Raw genomic sequence first — 20,296 nt, 5'->3', positions numbered from 1 at the left:
ATGCACCATCATAGGCAATACAGCACAATAAGTAGTGCACCCTTATATTCAGAGCACAGCAAAAAATCAATGCACCACTATAATCAGGGCACCACATTAAGCAATACAGCACAATACTTAATGCACTACCATCGGCAATACAGCACAATACTTAATGCACTACCATACTCAAAGCACCGCAATAAGCAATGCACTACCATATTCAAAGCACCGCAATAAGCAATGCACCACTATATTCAATGCACCACAATAACCAATTATTGGCAAAGGGGGTAGGGTGAAGGTGAAAATTCTCCCCATCGTTCGCAATACACACTCCGGGGCTAACGAGAAAGCCCCGTACTCTCTTTCTCGTTAGCCCCGTACACACTCTAAGTGATTCGCCTTCCCCACTTCCGTTCGAAGAGACTGTATCCGCTTATGACGCTACCCGTCAAGCAATACACCACCATCTGCAATACATCACAATAAGCAAAAAAACAATGCGTATCACCACATCCGGTAATACACAACAAAAAGAAATACACCGCCACCATAGGCAATACAGCACAATAAGCAATGCAGTGCACCGCAATGAACTACAACACACTGTAAATACTGCAGAATAAGCAATATGCACGTGATGCACCAAAATATGTAATGCATTAAAATGTAAATGCAATATGCGCAAATACAGAAAAATATTTACAGTGCACCACACAATGCAGCGCGATACCCTCATACACCGAAATATATCACAATATGCGATGCACCGTAATAAGCAAAGCACCATAATACGCAATACGAGCCATAATATACCATAAGCACTGCATTACAATAAGCAGTACAGCACTCAGTGCACTACAGCACGTAAAGCATCACAATCAGTAATGTGTGTGTGTAATCAGTAATATAGTGCACTACAATAAGCAATGCAGCATACTATCCAATGCACCATAATTTGCGCTACGACACATTATGCGATGCATCGCAATAAGCAAAGCACTATAGTACGCAATGCAACAAAATACGCAATAACGCTGCAAGCAATACAGCACTCGATGCACCGCACAATCAGCAATGCATTATTATTTGCACTGCACCACAATAAGCAATGCAGCGCAATGCGCAATGAAAAGCATGGAAACAATGAGATTCATCCTCGACTCGAAATGAATCCTGGCAATCTCTGTCCAGTGCCGCGTTCTGGGTACCCGGACCCTGTGAACACACTGAGAGAGCACAGCACTAGTGATGTATATCTCTGCACATACCTCTGGGTACATGTTCAAAACTTGGTCCCTACAGGACCAAGCATTTCCCGATGTATTCAGGAGTGAAATGAAAACGTGTAACGAAAATCTTGACTTCCGTAACAGAAAAACGTAATAGATTTTCGTAACACTGAACATTAAACGTAACTGACTTCTGTAACATAGAATCGTCACTAATTTCTGTTGCATAGAAACCGGCCCTTTTCGAGTTTGTGATTTTATATTACCGAGTAGTTATTTTATATTACCGAGTAGTTATTTGTCATGGGTTTTTTTTTTTAAATTCACTGAAATTTGATCTTCATTTTCCTCAATTAGTGACTTTTCTGTGATTTTAGCACAAGTTGGCAACTTTGCTCACTGTTGAGGTCTTTTTATAGAGATTAACATTAACTTATATTTGTTATTGGCAATGTCCCGCATTTTTCCGTATTTCGAAAGAAAATTTCACGCATTTTACTCGAGTGAATATGGTCAGTCTACTTTTTAAAGTATAATGGCAGGTCAGAATTTTTTCCACTGGTATTTCTGATAAACATGACTTTTGCAGCGACATCTAGTGAGTCTTCGTATGCTATGACATGAACATAAATTATGCTGATCATGATAGAATAACATTGGTCTTTTACTTTTTTTAGGCATTGGTACCAGTTTTGAGCTCATTAACTTATATTTGTTACAGATAACTAACTGTTCACAGTGACATCTAACGAGTCTTTATATGCTAAGTCATCGATATAGACTGAGAGAAATTTGTTGGGCTTTTACTACGTTGTAGGCATTGATTAGGGTGACATACGTCCCGTATTTTCCGGGACAGTCCCGGTATTTCCTGTATTTTTGCCCGTCCCGACTTTTTGGCAGACGGTTTTTCCCGTATTTTATACGAAGTCTACTTAAATTTTTATTCTTTATTGAAGTCAAAGATTGAAATTACTTTTCAACTAATAAACTATATTATGATAATCACAACTACAAATGAAAATATTAATCTCCCACATTTGTCTTGGTGAACGTTTTTTTTTTGTGAAATTCATTTTAATCCACGGCAATTTGCAGTAACGCTTCATTGACCGCCATTGTGATTTAACCGTAGTTTTAACAATATTTGGCAACTTTGCTCGGTTTTGGCGTCCTTTTTGGCGATAAGTGGCGATGTCCCGTATTTGGAATTGCAATATACCGTATTTCTCTCGAAGAAATATGGTCAGCCTAGCATTGATGCAAAGTCGATTTGTTTACTTATATTTGTCACAGACAAGTAAGTGTTCGCAGAGACATCTGATGAGTCTTTATATGCTAAGTCATCGATATAAGCTGAGAGAAGTGTATTAGGCTTTTCTACGTTGTAGGCATTGGTACAAAGTTGATTTGCTTACTTATATTTGTCACAGACAAGTAGCTTTACGCAGCGACATCTGATGAGTCTTTATATGCTCATGGATATAAGCTGAGAGAAATGTATTGGGCTTTTTGATGTTTTAGGCAAAAAGTCGATTTGTTTACTTATATTTGTCATAGACAAGTAACTGTTCGCAGTGACATCTAACGAGTCTTTATATGCTAAGTCATCAATTTAAACTGAGAAAAGTGTTTTGGGCTTTTACTACGTTTTAGGCATGGTACTAAGTCGATTTGTGACTTATTATTTGTCACTTATATTCAAAGCTGCATTAACTTACAAGCGGCTTTGCTTATATTTGTCCACTGAGTTTTAAGTAAATCTTTCCTTATAGCTCAGTGTATTTGTCACAGGAAGTAGGCTTTGTTTTTGATGGCGGTCCGTGAAAAATTCCACCCGGGAGGGGGGCCTAAAGCAAATCCTTTGAGCCGGGTATCATGGCCCCCACATCCTGAAGCAGGGCCCCTAGGCTGCGATCTTTTACGGGCCGCCCGACCAGATTTTCACGAGGCGCCCCCTTTGTGATGAATTTATAGCGTGAAAAAAACAAGAAAATGATTAAAATCCAAACGGGGGCCCCAGGGCTGGAGCCTTGTGGGGGCCATGCCGGGTATGCAATGTTATCATGATTAAATTTTTCGCTAAAAATTTTTAAATGTGATTTTTAATGTGTAATTTTTAATAGACTTTAATGAATTAGGTGGGCGTAACAATTTCCTCGTTACGTTTTGTAAAAATGTTTTTAGAAATCCCAGCCCTTTTTTATTATATTAATGTGTTTAAAAATAAATGCAGTAGGTCCTCGATAAGTGACTACCCTGATAACTCAATATTTGTGATGTCATTCTCATAGTTGGCACAAAACTGAATTCAATGGGGAGAAACCTTTATATATATATACTCAACACAAGATGTTTAAACCCTGTTTAAGTCAACTAAAATTTGTGCTGTATTATTACCATTAATTTTTCAAATTACTTGTGCATTGTTTTCATACGCAGTGGCGTTAAAGCTGGGAGTGCTGTGGGTATTCCATCACCCACGATAATATATGGCCTATAGGTCCTAGCACCGACAGAATTTATTCAAAAATTAAAGTTCCCTGTGTAAAGCTCAAGGCGAGCACCCACAGGTTTGAAACACTTCTGAGACGCCCCTGTACATTTATATTCTTCACACCTGGGAATAGGGTCACTTCCCACTGTTTTGAACCTGAAAAATAAACCTGTGGACTACAAGTCACAAATAGGTAGTCCGATTATTTTTAACGCAACTATTGTCATATGTCATGTTTTTTTTTTCTCACTCCAATTTGAGATTATTTGGAAACTTTTTGCGAAAAAAAAAAAATCATTTTGTTTATTTGATTATGAGATAGAACTATACACATAATTATACATGCATATATCGATGTTAGTGAGAATGAGATCAAACAAAACCCCCGCTAACTTGACATCTGCTTTGGGTCAACACGTTAAATGAACACACCAGAGTTATGGAGGTTCCGCTATTTACTGACATGAAGGCCAAATTTAGAGATGTGAGGTGAGAATATTCTCGGAGAACAAGAATATTCTGAGAATATTCTCCTGGATGTAAAAATTTGAGAATAATCGAGAATATTCATTTTTTCTTTTAAGTAATTTAAATTTTTTTACTAATTTTGTTTATATTGTGAAATATAAATCAGTTTTCATTACCTGAAACATTTACAACAAAACAATTTTTGGTATAATCACCCCCAAGGCATAGGCGGAGAGTGACTTGGAAGTCTGGGGGGGGGGGGCACGATGATGATGATGATGTCAATTCGTCTATACATATATACATTAGATCAGTCGACTCCACGTTTGACTCTGAGGGGGGGGTCCCCCACGCATCTCCGCCCATGCCCCAAGGGCAACTTTAAGTTCGAGAATATTCTCCACGTCGTGAGAGGTTTTAAAAGTTTGGTTATAAAGATTTTAGAAACCATTAGATTAAAACCTTAAAAAATTATTTTAAAATTGGATAAATTTTCAGAAATATGTTTAACACAAAATAAATCAAACCAAACGCGATTGATAAAAGAAGCTATTCTTATAAAATCACCTTCATTCTAAGATACAGAACTGTTATTTTCTTCAATGCACATACACTTAAATTTCTTTAAAAGTTGTGCAATTCAGCCCCATGTTGGTTTAATTTTCTTGCTTTCAAATTTTAATACTGTGGTCTACAAACTTTTCCCTACTACTATTCCCATCTTCTTGACGGGAAGAGAGACAGGGACAGAGAATATTCTCTGCCCCCGTCTCTCTTAGAATATTCTTGAGTATATTCTCTCAAAGGACTATCATACATTACTAGAGAATATTCTTATCAAAAATAATAATTCTCAAGTTATTTATAAAGATTATTATAATACACATTATATATATTCTTGATAATACTCTCTGGAAAGATTTCTGTAACTGAAGGATATATTCTCATTATTAATAACTTCAGAATAGTTCTTATTATTTTTTCTGAGAATATTCCCCAGTAATTTATGAAAGTAGTCCTTCCAGTTTATAAGTAATAGGAGAATATTCTCAAGTAATTTATAATAGTAGTCCTACCAGAGAATATTCTCATCGAGGAGAATATTCTCCAAAAAATCATTCTCGAGAATTTTACATCTCTAGCCAAATTACTTTAAAAAATTTTAACACTGGTAGATGACTAAAATTGAGGAAAAAAAACAACACCAATGTGTGCTTTTTAGGGATCAAGCAAGTGTTTCTGTAGTGTTTATTTTGATTACAAACAAGGTGCGGGAATGCTCAAATCTTAACAGTGGCTTGATAATATGCATATGAGACAAGGTTGTCACTGTTGCTTACAATGGTTGTTAAAAATGATGAGATGCTCAAGGTAATTAAAACTGCATACAGTAGAATCTCACTATAACGGACTTCGCTAATAACTGACAGAGCTAAAAAGTTACAAAATTTTTATCTGACGAGTATAAAACTCGTTCTAAGTATCTCTAAAACGTATTGACTCGTTTTAACAGGCATTTCCAAGCAGGCGATTAAACATTGACCATTGCTTTACATAAATATGAATGTGCTTCGTGACTTGTACTGCTCGCCAGCTAGAAAAATTAATATTCATACACGTATTCATCTTTTTCAACTTCAACCTATTTTTTTTTATTTGATACATAATAAACACTGTTTACAGCTAATTACTATTCTTTCATTGATGCACGCCCTGTAGCATTACACCCCTATACGGATTATGTTATAAACCAGTAGGAGTAGAGGTAAGGGGGGGGGGGAATGCCCCATCAATCCCGCAAATTGGAAACCTGCCTTATTGCAATGCATCCAACGACCTTTTAATTAGTGTGAAATATTTTCAGGCCTCTTATGATCAGTTCATACACTTTGAAGCTAATGAGACACTATAAATGATACTATATGTACAGTATTTGCAACGTTTTATATGTATCTACTCTATAATATCAAATCACAAACTCGAGAAAGGGCCTGTTTCTAAGCAACCAAAATTAGTGACTATTTTGTGTTATGGAAGTGGGTGACGTTTTTTTAATGACGAAAATCGGTTACATTTTTGTGTTACGGAAGTTGTTACGATTTTGGGTCGAGTTTTCATTTAACTCCTGAACACATCAGAAACCGCTTGACCTGTAGCGATCAAGTTTTGTGCATGTACCCAGAGGTATGCATACGCCGCTGTGGTGGTCGAGTGGTTATAGTGACGGATCCGGGTTCGAACCCCACAGTGGTGGTCGGCTGAAGTTGGTTTTCTGTGGTTCCCAACTTCAAGGCACGAATGCGAGCCGATCAACCCGTTAAAAAGTCTCGCCACAGAGAGCAACAGGCCTACAACGTTACAAATATTCAATCATTACACTTCACTCACAATTTGAAGTATAGATGGCAGCACTGAAATATCATACACAACACTAGCTACACACTCAGACTGTTAGGTGTACACACTCACTTTGTTCCAGACTCTGCCACGAAGCTGGGCTGGAAGAGATCTCGGCAACGGGATAAGTCTGGTGGCAGAGACCCTGGCGTTCATTCATAGGTATGTATACATCACCAGTGCTCCCAACACACAGGGTCCGGGCCTATGGGGAAATTGACAGGTTTCATTTTGAGTCAAGGATGAATACTTACGCATTGTGCTGCATTGCTTACTGTGGCACTGCAAAAATAATGGTGCATTACTGATTGCAGTGCATTGCATATTGTAGTTCATCGTGTGCTGTATTGCTCATTGTAATGCTGCGTTTAATGCGTATTGTGGTGCATTGTGTACTATAGTGCTTTGCTTATTGCGATGCATCGCACACTATGCTACATCGCTTATTTGTGGTGTACAATATTACTGATTACACACATTACTGATTGTGAAGCTATATGTGTTGTAGTGCACTGAGTGCTGTATTGCTTATTGTAATGCAGTGCTCGTGTCTTATTATTGCTCATTGCGTATTATGGTGCTTTGTTTAGTGTGATGCATCACGTATTGTGCGGTATTGCGCTGCATTGCTTATTGTGGTGCACTGTAAATATTGACCAATTGCGCATTGTTATGCATCACGTATTTTAGTGAATCGCATGCCATATTGCTTATTCTAATGCAGTGCTTATGGTGTATTGTGGTGCATTGCTTATTGTGCTGTATTGCCGATGGGGGTAAATTACACAGTGTTGTTTTGCTTATTGTGGTGTATTGCATATTGTGCTTAATGTGGTGCACTGAATGTAGTGGTGCATTGCTTATTGCGGTGCTTTGAATATGGTGGTGCACTAATTATTCTGCTGTATTGCCTATGGCGGCACATTGTTTATTGTGCTATATTGCTGATGGTGGTGCAATAAGCACTGTGCTGTATTGCTGATGGAGGTGCATTAAGTATTGTCCTGTATTGCTTAATGTGGTGCCCTGAATAAAGTGGTGCATTGTTTTTTGTGGTGCACTTAATATAAGGCTGCACTACTTATTGTGCTGCAATGCCTAAAATGGTGCATTGCTTATTGCACCGAATCGCTGATGGCGCATTGTGTATTGGGCAGCATTGCTTATTGTAGTGTACTGCAAATAGTTGTGCATTGCTGAGTATAGTGCATTGCTTGCTTATTGTGTTTCAGTGGTTATGGCATATTGTGGTGCTTATTGCGATGTATAGTGCTTTATTGCGTATTGAGCTGTATTTCTTATTATTATGCATTACGTGTTGTAGTCCATTGCCTACTGTATTGCTTATTATAATGCAGTACGTATTGCGTTTTGTGCTGCATTGCGTGTTGTAAGTACATCGTGTTCCGTATTGATTATAATGCTGTGCCTACTGGTTATTGTGGTGCATTGCTGATTGTGATGCATTGCATGTTATGCATCGGGTATTGTAGTGCAGAGCTGTATTGCTTATTATATGCAGTGCTTATTCCGTATTGTGCTGTATTGTTTATTGTCATACATTGCGTATTGTGCTGTATTACTTATTGTGGTGCACTGCAAATACAATGCTTGCTGATTTTAGTGCATCTCATGCTGTATTACTTATTATAATGCAGTCTGATGCGTATTGTGGCAAATTACTTATTGTGATGCTTCGCTGATTGCAGTGCATTGCTGATTTGTACTGTTATGCATTACATACTGTAGTGCATAACGTGCTGTATTGCTTATTGTAATGCAGTTCTTATTACGTATTGTGTGCTGTACTGTGGTGCATTGCGTATTATTGTGCTTTGCTTGATGCGATACATCACGTTTGCGTATTGTGGTGGATTGCATATTATACTGTATTTCTTATTGTGGTGCATTGCAAATGGTGGTGCATTCCTTATCATGGTACACTACTTATTTTAAAGTATTGCTGACGTTGGTGCATTGCATATAGTGGTGCATTACTTTTTGTGCTGTATTGCCTATCGTGGTGTATTACGTAAGTATTGCGGTGCATCAAGTATTCTGTTGTATTTATGATGGCAGTGCATTGCTTATCGAAATCAGAGTGGGAAACTGGCAATTGAATGACTATTTTGCAGGCATTCGCAGTTCCTGAGGAATATTTTGCTTCATAATTAAAGATGATGTGACGAGAGTTAGCTCCATTGGAGGAGTTGGGCGGGGGGTTGGACGCCATAGTATACAATAATTTCATTAAGTTACAATCAACCCAACTGTGGTCTTCCCTCGGGCAAAGTAACAGACCAATGGAAGCAAAGGTGCATGGTCCTGTAGCCAGATACCTGCGAAATAATTTATATAGATTGCGGAGGGGTTCGAGGTAATATAAGCAAAACAAAATTGAAACCAAAAATAATTTTGTTTAATATTTGTTTTTAAAACAATTTTATTTTTCAAAAATTTGTTTGAAAACTGAAATTGGTATTATTTTACCTTGGAATTCTCACTTTTAAAAAAAGTCAAATCCAGATTTAATGCCACCATTTGTCTCGCAAGTTTCTGGCACTACAATGAGTTTGGCATTATATTGAATCACAAATTAGCATGTGTAATCTCTACATATGGAAGATTTGTTCATTGAAAAATTCAGGAACTTAATCGTTGTAAGGGAGGGGCCTACAACGAGGTTAGACTGTATGTACTTTATAACTTGGTCACTGTCAATGTATTTGATCCTAAGCCTTCTGTGCTACTGTTTTGTATTTTTATTTTGCAATGCATAAATGAAGACTGCGGTTGCACAGAGTGGAAATTCGTCACCCATTCCAATGGAACATTCTCAACTTATTGTGCAACCAGAAAAGTCTGAAGTGTCAAACGGTGACAACTCTTTGGGACCTGGACATATCAAAATCTCAGACTCTTTCATGGCAGACACTCGAAATTTTCTGCCATCACTATTCCTACCCGTATAACTTGCCTCTACCATAGAAAACTTTCTGAAATTTGTTTCTATTGCTGCGTGTCAGGTTATGCCAAATTGCCAAATACTATTATCTTGTTGGGCATTTTGCCTGTTGTGGCGTTTTTTTTTTGTATTTGTACTATTTGTTCAGCTCATCCCGCGCAATCTTTGGGGTCTCAGCTACAATCCACCAGACTGTGGTCTCCGCTCTGGCAAAGTACAGACCAAGGGAGACAAAAGTATATCCTGTATAGCCAGATAACCTCAAAATATATTTCTTAAGATATTTATGACAACCACATTACTATATTATTGGCATTTGAATTTTGCGATTTAAATGTATGATGTTCAAAAAAATATCTGGTAATTTAAATCTTTGAATTTTTCAAATCAAATAAGATTTATTGTTATCATATAATAGTACAAAAAACAGGAACAATTTACCAAGGATTCAATCAAAAAATGACCCATTCTGGTAAATGCTAGTAAAAATTAGTATGGAAAACAGGATATATACACAGTGTGTATATAACTAAAAAAAAAAATCAAAATTATTCAAATTAAAATAAAAATTCATGGCAACAGGACTGCAATTTAAAAACAGTTCTATATTTACTATTGATTTGAATCATGATTCAAATCCAGCAAATTTAAATTGACATACTACTTTCTAGCAGGGTATGTATGATCTGTATGTATCCTCGGTTTTTCTATTTGCTCGGTGTGTGTGTACATTCTCGAAATAATTTTATATTAATCTGTATTAAATTATAAAAATACAAGGGCCACAACAGGCAAATTGCCCAAAGAGGTGGCTGAAAAAATTTTATCCACAAAAAATATGGATATTAAATATAACTAGGGTGACCATACGTCCCGTATTTCCCGGGACAGTCCCGGTATTTTCTGTTTTTTTGGCCGTCCCGACTTTTTGGCAAAAGTGTCCCGGTTTTACCCGAAGCCTACTTGAATTTTTATTCTTTATTGAAATCAAAGATTTACATTATTTTTCAACTCAAAAATTATTTTATGATAATTACAACTAATGTCCCACATTAGCCATGGTGAACGTTTTTTTTTCGTGGAATACATTTTAATCCACTGCTATTTGTAGTAATGCATCATTTCCTGCCATTGTGATTTTCCGTAATTTCAACAATATTTGGCAACTTTGGTTTTGGCGATAATTGGCGATGTCCCGTATTTGGAATCCCGATGTCCCGTATTTCTCTCGAAAAAATATGGTCAGCCTAAATATAACCAAAATATAACAATCCAGTATAAATAGGCTGACCATATTTCTTCGAGAGAAATACGGGACACCGCCAAAATAGACGCCAAATTAGGGTGACCATACGTCCCGTATTTCCCGAGACAGTCCCGGTATTTTCTGTTTTTTTGGCCGTCCCGACTTTTTGGCAAAAGTGTCCCGGTTTTTCCCGTATTTTACACGAAGCCTACTTGAAATTTTTTTCTTTATTGAAGTCAAAGATTTACATTATTTTTCAACTCAGAAATTATTTTATGGTAATTACAACTATATATGAGAATATTAATCTCCCACATTTGCCATGGTGAACGTTTTTTTTTTCGTGGAATACATTTTAATCCACTGCTATTTGTAGTAATGCATCATTTCCTGCCATTGTGATTTTCCGTAATTTCAATATTTGGCAACTTTGTTTGGTTTTGGAGTCATTTTTGGCAATAATTGGCGATGTCCCGTATTTCTCTCGAAGAAATATGGTCAGCTTACATCTAATGAGTCTTTATATGATAAATCATCGATATAAGCTGAGAGAAGTGTATTGGGCTTATCGACGTTTTAGGCATTGGTACAAAGTCGATTTGTTGTCATATTTGTCCACTGAGCTATAAGTAACTGAGCTTTACTTATAGCTCAGTGATTACAAATAAATTATTTCTTTATCCGGAAAACAAATAATGTAATTTCTATTCGAACATGTTGAGTTTTAAATGATACATAATACCAAACTGGTGGTGAACTGTCAATCAAAATAGATGAGGGCGTCGTCAAGCCTCTCTCTCCAGTTTCGTACGCTTACGGCCAACTTTGCATCAAAATTCAACATTAAGTGGGCACGCTTGAACCGCTTTACCGACAACCACTGAGCTATAGGAAAGTGGGGTGAGGACTACGCGAGCGCATCACACCCTTTTGGGGTGAGATAGGCAAAAACATTTCCTGATCGTGTTAATGCAAGGGGACAATTCCAAATACGAGACCTGTAAATTCCGTTTTTTTTTTTCTCACTTTTCGGCCAATCCAATACGCAGATTTTTAGTGGGGGGACCCAGACTGGATTTATCTCGGGCTTCCGCTGTTGCAAATTCTACAATGTTAAAAAATCAATGAGATTCATCCAGGGCCCCCAAAGTGAAACCTGTAAACATGGGGGGGGGGGGGTCCCCGACTGGAAGCTTGTCGGTCATCTCCCCCCCCCCCCCGCCCCGCAGCGAGTGCCATGAAAAATTTTCATTTGTATTCATTTTACCAACGAATAAAATCGAGGCCCCAACCAATTACCAGGGACACTAATTCCAACCACCGATGTTGCAAATTCTACAATGTTAAAAAAAATCATTGAGATGCATCCAGGGGCCCCCGAATTGGAACGGGCCCTGACTCGGAAGCTTGTTGGACATCCCCCCCCCCCCCTGTGAGTGAATGAATGTGACAATACAAATATTCATTTGTATTCATTTTTAACAACGAATAAAATCCAGGGCCCCCTCAATTACCCGTGACCGAATTCGAAAATTTTATGGGCTCCCCCCCCCCCCCCTCCCCAGACTGGATATATCTTGGGCTTCCGCTATCGCAAATTACTCGAGTAACCCGCGAGGCAGTTTCAGATCACGCATGCGGCCCGGCGTTGTTGGTGGGAAAACGTTTTAAACGGGAAATGTCAATAAGTGTTAGTAAAAGTTAGGATCAACGAAAGTAAGTCGTAGTAAGCGAGAAAACTTTTTAAGCGGGAACGTTAAGCGGAATGTGCTGCAGTAATTTTAAATTAATCTACATTTTCAAATTTAGTTCTAACGTGTTTCAGAATGTTTTTCTTCATTTTTGTGAATTCTACATCCCCCCTCCCCACATCCTGGAACAGAGCCCCTAGGCCGAGATCTTTAGCGGGCCCCAAGCCAGACTTTTCGCAGGCCCTTCTGTAATGAATTTATTGCATGAAAAAAAATGATGGTTATTGTCCCTGATCTGGTCGAGCTGGAAAGTCAGCAGTGCCGTCTTAACGCACGAACCCACCCGGGCACGGCCCGTGGGGGCCTCAAGAGAAAAGGGGCCTCACAAAAATGAGATACAGTTGAAATTTTTGAGGAACATACATGTAAATTGGCCTCAGAAAAATCACTTGGCCCAGGGGATCATGGTGCTCTTAAGGCGGTCTTGGCACCCGAACAAAGTGATATGTCTGAGCCCCCACCCCCTCCCTTCCGGCTGGAAATGCTCACCTAATAATTTGTATGAAAAATGCTCCGAAAAAAAAAGTTCACCAAATCCTATTATTCTGAGCCCCTCCCCCCCCCCCGGGTTGACCCTGCCCCGTAAAAGGGCAGGGGCAACCAGAGTCCTGCCTCGAGCAAATAGGGAGCTTACAAAAAATATACACTTATTTTGCATTACAGTAAATCTTTTCAAGAGGCCCCAAGAAAGTCTGCCCCGGGGCCCCGAGAAGGCCCGCTACGTCCCTGTGAACCCCATAGGTTCCTTCCCACAAGCAGGGTCGCAACAGGGTCGATGCTTAGTAAGCAGGGCAAGATCACATTTTGGCGCCCTTTGTATTGTTTGGTGCCATCTCTGGTCCGGTGCTTAGTAGGCAGGATAGCTTACCCGCTTGCCCACCCCCACTAGTTGCGGCCCTTCCCACAAGAGTAGGCAGGACTAGAACTAGATGCTTAGTCAGCGTTGTCAAGGACGCATTTTGGTGCCCACCTCCTCTGATCTGACGCCCATGTCACAAGTCACGCTGCTCCCGAGGGCCGCAACTAGAGGGGGAGCAGACACGGGACAATAATTATAATTTTTTTGTGTATTTTCCCGCATTATAAACTTACTACGGGGGGGCATGAAAAGTTTGGCCTGGAGGCGTACCAGAGATCCCAGCCTAGGAGCCGTGCTGTAGGATATGAGATCCATGGTTTTTTATAAATTCATTACAGAGTAATGAATATCTGGTAAAAAATCTGGCACAGCGGCCCTGCTTCTGAGGGTGCACCAATATGCGTTAAGAACAGGGGTGACTCGAGAAGAAATCTGTACTTGTGCGGAACCTATTTTTGGTGTCCCCTGCTAACGTTTTTTTCTTCGACAAAGCTTCTCACTTTTCAACTCGGATTTCGCGCTCCTCTTAGAGCATTGCCCAAGTGCGGATCCAGACGTGGGGCGATCGCCCTTCCCAAAAGCCGAATAATATGGGAAAAATTTGTCTGTCCCGTGAAATACGGATGATCCAATGCACCTACATAGGAAGTCGTTTCTCCGACACATCGCCCTGGATCCACCTGCCTTCACTCCATTAGAAGCTGAAGATGTCTGTCACGGCTTTATTCGCAGCTGAAGATCTCTGATTAGGCTCTATTCGCCGCTGAAGATCTCTGATTAGGCTCTATTCGCCGCTGAAGATCTCTGATTAGGCTCTATTCGCCGCTGAAGATCTCTGATTAGGCTCTATTCGCCGCTGAAGATCTCTGATTAGGCTCTATTCGCCGCTGAAGATCTCTGCCTCGGCTTTATTCGCAGCTGAAGATGCCTGTACCTCCGTTCCATTCGGAACTGAATATTTCTGCCTCCACTCATTTCGCAGTTCAAGATGTCTGTCTCAGCTTCTTTCCCAGCTGAATATTTCTGCCCCTGCTTCATTCGCAGCTGAAGATATTCACCTCTGCTCCATTCGCAGCAGCTGAAGATGTCTGCCTTTGCTCAGTAACTTATCCAGGGGTGGGGGCGATAGGTAAGAACCGAATAATATTGGAAAATTTTCCTGTCCCGTAAAATACGGGACGATCCAACGAACCTACACAATTCGCTTCTCCCGACACATCGACCTGGGGCTCGACCATCTACTTGTCGTTCATAACAACCTGTCCCTCGCTGAAGGACAATATTCTGAGCGACCATTTTCCACTCGTTGAAGATTGTCGTTCAGACCACGTGATACGATAAGTACGCGAAAATTCTTCTTCGAGAGTAATGCATCTTCTGACCAATCAGCTCTATGTTAAGGAAATACTGATCATTTTGATCATTATTGTCGCACCACGGTCATTTTCTGCACACGAGGGATAATTAGACCGGGACCTACAATTTATTGCCGATTCCGAACGGCAGGCTTGTTTTTTATACTCGTCGAGAGGTTGGTGCGCTAACCCCTCGATGGGGGACTCACTGCGGTAGCAATTTTTTTGCTGCGGTCAAGTCGCCGGTTTTTTTGTTGTACCCCTGTGTCAGGAAAGTTTTCTGACAAGGACGAACCGGGTATCGAACTCGCGACACCTCTAAACATCCTTTGGTACTTTAGGCGAGTGTCTTATCGACCGGGCTACAGCGCCCTAAGGAAATACAACTACTATGTTTTTTATTTTAATTGTTCTTCCTACCGGTGGCAACAGAAACATTCTGTTTATTTACTTTGTCCCTTTCATGTGCTTTTTTCTTTTCCTATCGCAATGAATGGTGCTCGACCCTAGCGATGCTCTAAAGACCATCGCCGCTCAGTATGAGGTGATGGTAATTTTTTTTTTGGAGAAACACCATGCTTTAATTGAGGGGAAGCTGTCCTCTGACCTCACAAGTCACGACAAAAATACAACATGGTCACGGCTGGCGACAAAATTAAATGCCGTTCCGTATGGTCCCAGCAAAGATGGGAAGGATTGGAAAAAGGTGAGTACTTCCAAGTTTGTTGAATTTTACCTCGTAATTTATGAAATATGTTTCGTTTATAAAACCGAAAGTTTTGTTTCCTGCTGATGTTAGAAAAATTACAGAAACGAAATATTGCATTTAATCGCTTAAACTAAATTTTTTTTTTTTTATCAACATCTCTCAAAAAACAATTACATCAGATTTTTTCCCCTTTATGTGGTTTATATAAACAATGGTAGAATGTTACAAAAATTAACAGTGGTCCAAACAAGCCTTTTTGAAGGTTGAATTAATGTGGCAGGTATGCATAGGATGATTATTTAAACCACAACATTTCTTTTTGTGTAGACATGGACTCACTACAAGAGTGCTGTGAAAAAAAAAAAGAAGTGAAATTCACTTCATCCCATGTCACATTTCCTCACAGGCGAAGAGCTTCTTTACATTGCTCTCTCTCATTAAATTTCACTTTTGGGACACGGTGCCTATTACCTCTTGGCATACAGAAATGTTTCACGCATTTCCAATTGAGTTTTGTGGTCTTCCAGTTAGTGCCGTCTTAATGCATAGGCCCCCACCAGGTTTGAGACTGCCCTGCATTTTCAGAAACTTATAACACATACAGTTGTGACATGATGCCATTGGGTTGTATCATTATTGTATATAACTGTCTGAAAGTTTGATGCATAATGGATATGATTACGAGGTAATATTTGTTAAATCTCCTTCACTTGAATACACATTTCAGGTCCTGTTGATGTATTTCTTACTGTTCCTTCCCATCAAGAGGAAACGGCTCAGCTTCATTGAACATGGATGCGATGGAAGAGCTCATACAAGCACAGAAGGAAATTTCAATAGCCTTCAAAGAAGTGGCCACTTCTATAAACAATCTTTCGTCACAGTTATATAACGTGTTTAAAAGAGTTTGAAGTATATAAGAAAAATTAAAATTGTGATTTTTTTTTCCTTTTTATTGATTGAATTTACATTGCTGTATTTCATTTAGATAGGTCACTTTTTAAAATGCTGTTTAATCTCCCACAGGAGACTGGAGGATAATATGGCCCTGTTTACACTTAAATTCAACCATTTAAAAATTCATGAAATTCATCGGCTAACAGAGATCAGGAAATGGTATAACAGAGTGGAAAGTTAAAATGATCAAACATAGGGAAGGATGAAGATCACTAAAAATATTTTAATAAAAACTATTTCCGATATCTTTTTAAAACCAAAATCAATAAATTTCTCACACCTTGATTAAGTAATGAGTCAACTCTCAATTACATTTAGTTTAATTGTGCATTTATTATTTTCCTTTCTTGCAAAATTTGAGGTATGGCAAGAATTTAACTGCCAGGACAGCAGCATAAAACATTCGAAACACAACAGATTTTATAAGCAATACTATATTCAAAAACTGAAATCACAATCAAAAATTCACAAAGATAAAACTTGGAAGACAAACGCAACATTTGTGCATGCCGTTCTGATCAATAACGCTTTCCCTCCCTATTTTTGACTGTATACACACATATAGGTTGGAGAAAAACACCCGCAGTCAATGTTTACCGCTCAAAAAAACCACACAGTTCACTGGCAATAGTCATTACCGCTGAGCATCCATTGCCTCGATGTTGAGATTCAGAAGTTCTGTCTGAAATAATAAAAAACTATGTAATGATAGTTAAAAAGACTGCATGTGAATTATTAAAACCTGACATTGTGTCAGACAGAAATAGTTACAAATATCCTGAAATTTAGTAATGGAAAAAAAAAATTCTTCACATAAAGGTTGAGAACAGTGTGCAGACAACATACGTGTATAGTACTACAAGAACGAATAATTCTGTTTGATAGTTCGTATAAAGATATCACATCTTTTCTCCACTTATGTCATTGCATAGTGACAGTTTTCATGGAACATATCATAAATGACTACTAAACCAGACATGCACCTCAGCCATATTGCTCTGCGGAACTTCTAGCAAATTGATACATGTTTGAATGTGCGTGTTGTGAAGCTTGTTTCTGTCTAATGCTTATTATAGTGATGCCATGTGACACCCATGGGCATAAACTCATTGAAAATTTGGAGGAAGGGGTTCAGGCTCAAATAATGGTGTCGTATAAATGCAAAAACCATATAACTGGCGCATTTTTAAAAATTAACCTCGCCCCCCCCCCTTTCCACAGACGTTTCCCAAAATTCAAAATCATAAAGGATGATTATTGGCGCAAGAAGTTGAAATACTATATTTCTCACCAATTGTGCGTTGACTCGGTGAAACTGCTTCCCGTTGACGTAGGAAGGCTCTGGATACTTCTTGTCAAACATTAATGGTGCCACAACAGGAATGCGTATACAGTCTATGGCACAGATAACTCCCAGGAATTTGAGCTTTTCCCAAAAATTCTCTTGCAGGTCGACATATTGGGACATCTCAGGAAAGGACACATACTTATGTAGCATCAACGTATTGATGGCCTCAGTAACTGTATGGATAGAGTTACTCACAGACTGTTCGTACATCCCCAAACAGACGTCTTGGCTCAGGCTTCTTTGGTAGGCACCAGTGACATGCACATAGAACCTGCGCAAAAGTTAAATCAAACATGAGGTAGTCGTTCAAGATATATTATAAAACTACTATATTTGAATAAACTAATGTTATGGTAAAGCGCTATGAGAAACTTCTGTTAGAAACAAATGCTACCGCGCTCACGTAAAATGTAACCACCCCCCCCCCCAAAAAAAAAACATGAAAAACAATGACATATAGTGTGGAACCATTTTGCCTCCCATCTCCAAAAGAAATAAGCGCCTTTATTGTGCCTTCAATACTTTCTTGCAACACCCAAATAACATTCACTTCTCTTAAATCTTTGTTTATATCGTGTCCTCCTGGTTGTTATAATGGAATGGTTGCTATTAAATGAGGTCATTATAATGAGCATAGACCGTATAGTTATCTCTCACTCATCCCCCAATGCAAAAGTTGGGGGGAAAAACATACATAAGTGAGAGCAGGGCTGAAACTAGGGGGGGGGGGCAGGGTCTCAGGCACTAGACCCGAGGGGGGGGGGGTGCAAATTTCATTCTAATACCTCTCCTTCAAAACGTTACAAAGGGGCGTCAAAATACTCGCTTGCCCCGGGTGACCAAGCATCTAGTTGTGGCCCTGAGTGAGAGAGGCATACAAGCGAATAGCTTGTCCATGCAGTGTGCAATCGCTTCGGTACTCACAAAAATAGGTAAACCATTAAGTGAATATTTCATTGGAACAACTGTGATGGACAAAGAGTGACCTAAACAAAATACTGTAAACTTGTTTAGGGTACTTATTAATTTTACACACACACACATATATATATATATACAGGCAAGGCTTGACAAATGGAAAAAATATTTAGGCGCCAGCCCAATTTCTTAGCTGCCCTGCAAAATTTGGGAATCACAGGTCTGGGGTTGTCTCAAGAACGCAATGGGTTCATGTGCCCCCATTCCGCAGGATCCCTACGCTTGGATCTTTGCTGGTCCCCTCCAGAAAAGGTGAATTTAGAGTATAAAAGAATGAAAAATGATGGAAATCGTCCCCGGGCCCCTTCAGCCCAACCCTTGTGGGTACCATGCATGGGCCTCAGGCAAAGTTATATTCTGGGACCCCCCCCCCCCCTAATAAATTGAAAGGGCCAGCAGCTTATAAATTTTATGCTTTCCTCCGAGAATCATAGCACCAACTCTTACGAGGCCAGTTATGCACATCGGGTCGTGCCCGGAAGTGGCCCCACGTGTTAAGACGACACTGCACAGAACTACATATTTTGTGCACGAGTTTTTCAAAATACTTTTATTTCGAAAGCCTAGTGTTTTTTAATGAAAATCAAAATTACCTGCAAACATCGTGAACATAAAAAATGTATAGGCCTAAATAGGCTTACGTTAAGTACTTGATTCGTTTTCCATTATTAATAAAAAAACATTCATTCAAAATGAAACACCACTACAACGAATAATTTCTGATTGTAATTATTTTAATTTAAACGTTAATTATTACTTACCTTTCTCTCAACAGTCAGCGGTGTATCGAGTTCCGACCTACGGGCCAACATCGGCGCAATTCCTCGAACATTTTTCTTCAACCTAAAAAGGTTCACGAATTCTCTATCCGACAGCTCAAACGCATCCATGACGTATCTATTTCAAACCGGAGCACGTGCAGGCATTTGAGAATCGTAATAATCATTTAACAACACGTAAGTCGACGCCATCGCCATTGTTAAGCCTACTGAAATAATTGTCCTTCCGCTGAACGAGAGGTTACCGGCTCTCGTTCACAATTGTCCCTCCCAGCGATCCGCATTTATCGTTCACGAAGGATATGGTCGCAAAAACTTCCCTTCTATCGCTCATAACGAGAAATCGCTGGGTGAACGATAGAATCGTTACCGGCGACAAGTAGATGGTCGAGCCCCTGCTTCAACATTAAGGGAGGGTGCCAAAATTCTTGCCCCAACAAAGATTCCAGCCAAGCGACCCCTACTGCAGGACGCGGGTGCGATAAATGCATCCAGTCTTCCCGACTAGGCCTGTACGTCCTATAGATATTGTATCTAGGAAGTAACAATTTTAACGGAATTGAAGTTAATTTAATACTCTAGAATACTTTAAGGCATTCATTTTTAAAAATATTGTTGGTGCTGCCATCTACTTTCCAAATCAGAAGTGCCTTATGTGGTGATGACGAGAAGCTCAGGTATAAAAAACTAAATTCTTCATTCAGCTTTGCTCTTTATAAACAAAGCTTATAAACTGACCTGAAAGATCAAACTTCCAGTTCAGCAATTTTTTC

The 20,296-nt window shown here is 39.3% G+C and overlaps 1 protein-coding gene across 1 annotated transcript; it reads right to left on the bottom strand.

Annotated features, from left to right (window-relative positions):
- Nucleotides 1–16,773: 16,773 nt before the first annotated feature.
- On the bottom strand, nt 16,774–19,873 carry LOC149070689 (uncharacterized). Its single transcript, XM_089248657.1, has 3 exons — nt 19,506–19,873; nt 17,710–18,037; nt 16,774–17,100 (listed from the first exon to the last, which is right to left on the bottom strand). Exons 2-3 carry the CDS (start codon nt 17,974–17,976, stop codon nt 17,053–17,055), a joined length of 315 nt encoding a protein of 104 aa, XP_089104783.1. The 5' UTR covers nt 17,977–18,037; nt 19,506–19,873; the 3' UTR covers nt 16,774–17,052.
- Between the last annotated feature and the right edge of the window lie 423 nt (nt 19,874–20,296).

Source organism: Pholcus phalangioides, unplaced genomic scaffold (genome assembly GCF_987345545.1).
Source record: "Pholcus phalangioides strain wild (caught in Gottingen) unplaced genomic scaffold, Ppha-v1.0 ptg000020l_1, whole genome shotgun sequence".
NCBI classification, from domain to species: Eukaryota; Metazoa; Arthropoda; class Arachnida; order Araneae; family Pholcidae; genus Pholcus; species Pholcus phalangioides.
Note: the sequence above shows the minus strand (reverse complement) of the source record. Positions and strands in the feature narration are given on the sequence as shown.

Coding starts and splice junctions, on each gene's coding strand:
- LOC149070689 (XM_089248657.1), bottom strand. CDS start 17,976: ATGTACGAACAGTCTGTGAGTAACTCTATCCATACAGTTACTGAGGCC. Junction 17,101..17,709: donor ACCGAGTCAACGCACAATTG/GTGAGAAATATA, acceptor TTATTATTTCAG/ACAGAACTTCTGAATCTCAA.